The 5,358-nt window shown below is 37.0% G+C and overlaps 1 protein-coding gene across 2 annotated transcripts; it reads left to right on the forward strand.

The window, feature by feature from the left end:
- Positions 1-1,255: 1,255 nt before the first annotated feature.
- Positions 1,256-3,124, forward strand: LOC147387716 (uncharacterized). Of its 2 annotated transcripts, none has more exons than XM_086421370.1 (2): positions 1,256-2,488; positions 2,770-3,124. In XM_086421370.1, the coding sequence occupies exons 1-2, from the start codon at positions 1,462-1,464 to the stop codon at positions 2,805-2,807; spliced, it is 1,065 nt and encodes a 354-aa protein (XP_086277496.1). In that variant the 5' UTR covers positions 1,256-1,461; the 3' UTR covers positions 2,808-3,124. The 2 variants fall into 2 exon arrangements, with proteins under 2 accessions (XP_086277496.1, XP_086277497.1); XM_086421371.1 differs by having other exon boundaries at positions 1,256-2,464.
- The last annotated feature ends 2,234 nt before the right edge of the window (positions 3,125-5,358 follow it).

Consider the following 5,358-nt stretch of genomic DNA (forward strand, 5'->3'; position numbering starts at 1 on the left):
CCATTGGTGATATAAACAATATTGCATACTAGTAAGTCATTTGCAACTATTTTTCATCTTTTATTTTTATAATCACACACATCAATTCTTTTTCTTCTTATTTATCTTTCATTTGCAGTAGTCTTAAGCTCATCCACTACTCCTATACTTGTGTTTGACCTAAGAACTCCCTAGGTTTAGAACTTGTCTACAATCTTTCTTAGTTGCACTCTACTTTGTTACTTTACACATATCAGTCTAGGGATCTCTAATTATATACATTTTACAAATTCAAGAAATACATTCTTGTATTTTCTTAATCATTTTTAAGTGTGCACATTAAGGACATAACAACTGCGAAGATTAAATGAAATCAAAGTGTAGTCGTCACGTTGCTGGGTGAAATAGCAAGGAGGAGTGTGATTAGTTTCACATCAAGTAGAAGAGCACTATGAGCCGAGGCTACAAAGACAAATAAGACCCTATATGGTACGATGCGTTATAAACCTGTGTGCACTTCGGTCCAAAGTGGGCATATGGTACGGTTGTGGACCTAGAGCATTACAAACTTTAAGGAACCTTATTATTTAAGGAAAAAAAATATAAATAGAAAAAATAATTGAAGGTCGAAAAAAGTTTACCTAACTCTAACTCTTCTAGATCTTTTAATTTCTGTTCAATTTCAAGGGTGGTAAATGAAGTCTTTAACCAATCTCGATTACAAAGTAAACACTATTTTTGGAGTTAAAGAACTTCCAAATGACTCAAGTATGTGATTCCCGGTTCTAACAACAGATTCCATAATTGTCATGGGAATTGATAACATGTCTTAAGCCATACAAGAGACCACACGATATATATAAGCTTTTAATTTCCACCAACTCAAAATGTTTAGGGGACTTTTTTTCAACACCCTCTTCCAAATATCTATATATCCAATTCAGATTTTGTCTTCTTATCAAGAAGTTGTGCCAATCTTCTATAGTTTCATCAAGTGCAATCTCCCACATCTTCCGTTCGATCATTTTTTTAATCTATAGAAGAAACTGTTAAGAAATATAGGGTTATTTTCTATTTATTGTTTATTTAAGGGTAGAATAGTCTTTTCAATTTCTTTGACTTAACTTATATATAGTCTCTTTGTATTTAGGTTAAATCATTCTTTTTGTATTCAATAGCTTTTACGTAGAATCAATAAAATAGGAGTCTTTTTCTTTTTCTGTGTGTTTTTGGATTGTTTAACATGGTATCAGAACGTTTATGGAACGAGGTTTGATCTTACACAAAGTTTTTTTTGAGACGATTTTGAAAGGGTTTTCGTTCAGTTTCTGCAATCTGAAAAGAGACGATTTTGATAGGGTTTTCGTTCAGTTTCTGCAATCTGAAAAGAGACGATTTCGATAGGGTTTTCATTCAGTTTCTGCAATCTGGTATTTGGTTTTTCTTTCTTTTACGATCTGGTTATCTTTGTTTCTATTTATTATGGCTACTGAAAGAGACGATTCGCTTCAATCTGTGAGTGTGAGGTTGGATGGAAAGAATTATTCGTATTGGAGTTACGTGATGAGAAATTTTTTTAAGGATAAAAAGATGTGGGGATATGTTAGTGGAACTTCTGTGAAACCTAGGAATACTGATGAGGGTTACGCTGCTTTGATAGATACCTGGGAAGCAAACAATGCAAAAATTATTACTTGGATTAACAATTCTGTTGAGCATTCCATAGGTACACAGTTGGCGAAGTATGAGACAGCAAAGGAGGTTTGGGATCATCTGCAAAGGTTATTCACTCAGTCCAATTTTGCAAAGCAGTATCAATTGGAGAATGACATACGAGCTCTTCAACAGAAGAACATGAGTATTCAGGAGTTTTATTCTGCTATGACAAATCTTTGGGATCAATTGGCTCTTACAGAATCGGTAGAATTAAAGGCATGTGGTGCCTATATTGCTCGGAGAGAACAGCAACGGTTGGTACAATTTTTAACGGCTCTTCACAGTGATTTTGAAGGACTTAGAGGTTCAATTTTGCATCGTTCTCCACTTCCTTCTGTTGACTCAGTTGTTAGTGAGTTATTGGCTGAAGAAATACGTCTTAAGTCTTATTCTGAAAAGGGAATTCTTTCTACTTCTAGTCCTTCTGTGTTAGCAGTACCTTCTAAGTCCCCTTCTAATAATCAGAATAAGCCTTACACACGAGTTGCCTTCGATGAGTGTAGTTTCTGTAAGCAGAAAGGACATTGGAAGGCTCAATGTCCTAAGTTGAGACAGCAGAATCAATCGCAGCAGCAATTTCAAGCTTGGAAGCCTGGCAACCAGTCACAATCTAATGCTCGTAGACCATCTCAGGGTTATAAACCACCACAGTCTAATACTGCAGCAGTAGTTTCATCAGATTCCTTCACTGATCCTAGTACTCTGGCTGAGCAATTTCAGAAGTTTCTCTCTTTACAACCACAAGCTATGTCTGCTTCTTCTTCAGTAGGTCAGTTGCCTCATAGTTCTTCAGGTATGTCACATTCTGTATGGGTCTTGGATTCTGGTGCTTCACATCATATGTCTCCAGATTTTTCATCTTTTATTTCTGTGTCTCCTTCGAATTCTATTCCTGTCATGACTGCTGATGGCACTCCTATGCCTTTAGCAGGTGTTGGTTCTGTTGTCACACCGCACTTGTCTCTCCCTAATGTTTATCATATCCCTAAACTCACATTAAATCTTGCTTCTGTTGGTCAGTTATGTGATTCTAGTAATTTAGTCACGTTTTCCTCTTCTTCTTGTTATGTGCAGGATCTGCAGTCTCAAAAGCTGATTGGGACAGGCCGTAGGAAGGGAGGATTATATATTTTGGATGAGTTAAAAGTGCCAGTTGCTACTGCTACTAGTGTTGATTTGTCTTCTTTTCGTTTGAGTCCTTCTTCTTCTAGTTTTTATTTATGGCATTCTCGCCTAGGTCATGTTTCGTCTTTTCGTTTGAGATTTTTGGTTTCTACAGGGGCTTTAGGAAATTTGCAAACTTCTGATATTTCTGATTGTAGTGGATGTAAACTGGCAAAATTTTCAGCTTTACCTTTTAATCGAAGTATTTCTATTTCTTCTTATCCATTTGACTTGATTCATTCTGATGTATGGGGACCTTCTCCTGTTGCCAGAAAAGGAGGGTCTCGATATTATGTTTCTTTTATTGATGATCATACTCGTTATTGTTGGGTTTATTTAATGAAACATCGTTCTGAATTCTTTGAGATATACACAGCCTTCCGTGCTCTTGTTAAAACTCAACATTCTGCTATTATCAAATGTTTTAGGTGTGATTTGGGTGGGGAATATACTTCTGATAAATTTTGTGAGTTGCTTGCCTTAGATGGAACTATTCATCAAACTTCTTGTACAGATACTCCTGAGCAAAATGGTGTTGCTGAAAGAAAACATAGGCACATTGTTGAAACTGCTCGTTCTCTCTTGTTGTCTGCTTATGTTCCTAGTGTGTTTTGGGGTGAAGCTGTTCTTACTGCTGTAAGTTTGATTAATACAATTCCATTTTCTCATACTTCAGGTTTTTCTCCTTTCGAAAAGTTGTATGGGTATGCTCCTGATTATTCTTTCTTTAGAGTTTTTGGTTGTACTTGTTTTGTTCTTCGTCCTCATGTAGAACGCAGCAAGTTGTCCTCTCGATCTGCTATTTGTGTTTTTCTTGGTTATGGTGAAGGTAAAAAGGGGTATCGTTGTTTTGATCCAATAACTCAGAAACTTTATGTATCTCGTCATGTTGTTTTTCTCGAGCATATACCTTACTTTTCTATTCCATCCACTACTCATAACTTGACTAGATCTGATCTTATTCGTATAGATCCTTTTTCTGAGGATTCTGATAGTTTGTCATCTCAGGTTCCTAGTACTTCAAATACCCCTTCTCATGTTCTTACACCGTTATCTTTACAACCAATTTGTATTGATCATTCTGTTGGTACTGACACTTTGCTTTCCGGTACACCTGAAGCTTCCTCTTCTCCTATGGTCTCTCAAGCTCCGTCTGAGATTGTGGATCCACCTCTACGCCAATCCATACGCACTCGTAAGTCTACAAAGTTACCAGATTTTGCTTATTCTTGTTATTCTTCATCTTTTACTTCTTTTTTAGCTTCTATTCATTGTATCTCTGAGCCCTCTTCCTATAAAGAGGCAATTATTGATCCTCTTTGGCAACAAGCTATGGATGAGGAACTTTCTGCTTTGCATAAGACAGGTACTTGGGATTGGTTCCTCTACCTCCTGGTAAGAGTGTTATTGGTTGTCGTTGGGTATATAAGATCAAGACTAATTCTGATGGATCTATTGCGCGATACAAAGCTAGGTTGGTTGCAAAAGGGTACTCTCAACAGTATGGTATGGATTATGAGGAGACATTTGCTCCTGTTGCAAAAATGACTACTATTCATACTCTTATTGCAGTAGCTTCAGTTCGTTAGTGGCATATCTCTCAACTTGATGTTAAAAATGCCTTCTTGAATGGAGATCTTCAAGAAGAAGTTTATATGGCGCCACCTCCTGGTGTTCCACATGATTCTGGGTTTGTTTGCAAGCTCAAGAAAGCATTATATGGTCTCAAACAAGCACCTCGTGCTTGGTTTGAGAAATTTTCTGTTGTGATCTCTTCCCTTGGATTTACTTCTAGTAGTCATGATTCTGCTCTTTTTGTTAAGTGCACTGATGCAGGTCGTATCATTCTGTCTTTATATGTTGATGACATGATTATTACTGGTGATGATATTGATGGTATTTCAGTTTTGAAGACAAAGTTAGCTAGACAGTTTGAAATGAAAGATTTGGGTTCTCTACGATATTTTTTGGGTATTGAGGTAGCTTGCTCACCCAGAGGTTATCTTCTTTCTCAGTCAAAATATGTTGCAGATATTCTTGAGCGGGCTAGACTTACGGATAATAAGACTGTTGATACTCCCATTGAGGTTAACGCAAAGTATTCTTTTTCTGATGGTTTACCTTTGTCAGATCCTACTTTATACCGTACTATTGTTGGGAGCTTGGTATATCTCACTATTACTCGTCCAGATATTGCATATGCTGTTCATGTTGTTAGTCAGTTTGTTGCTTCTCCTACTACAGTTCATTGGGCAGCTGTTCTTCGTATTTTGCGGTATCTTCGGGGTACAATCTTTCAGAGTCTTTTACTTTCATCGACCTCTTCCCTTGAATTGCGTGCATACTCTGATGTTGATCATGGCAGCAATCCCACAGATCGCAAGTCTGTTACTGGTTTCTGTATCTTTTTGGGTGATTCTCTTATTTCGTGGAAAGGCAAGAAACAATCTATTTTTTCTCAATCTTCAACTGAAGCAGAATACCGTGCTATGGCATCTA

The sequence above is a fragment of the Akebia trifoliata genome, chromosome 13 (genome assembly GCF_017979445.1).
Source record: "Akebia trifoliata isolate Shusen 1 chromosome 13, ASM1797944v1, whole genome shotgun sequence".
NCBI classification, from domain to species: Eukaryota; Viridiplantae; Streptophyta; class Magnoliopsida; order Ranunculales; family Lardizabalaceae; genus Akebia; species Akebia trifoliata.

Coding starts and splice junctions, on each gene's coding strand:
- LOC147387716 (XM_086421370.1), top strand. CDS start 1,462: ATGGCTACTGAAAGAGACGATTCGCTTCAATCTGTGAGTGTGAGGTTG. Junction 2,489..2,769: donor GTTGCCTCATAGTTCTTCAG/GTATGTCACATT, acceptor TGTTATGTGCAG/GATCTGCAGTCTCAAAAGCT.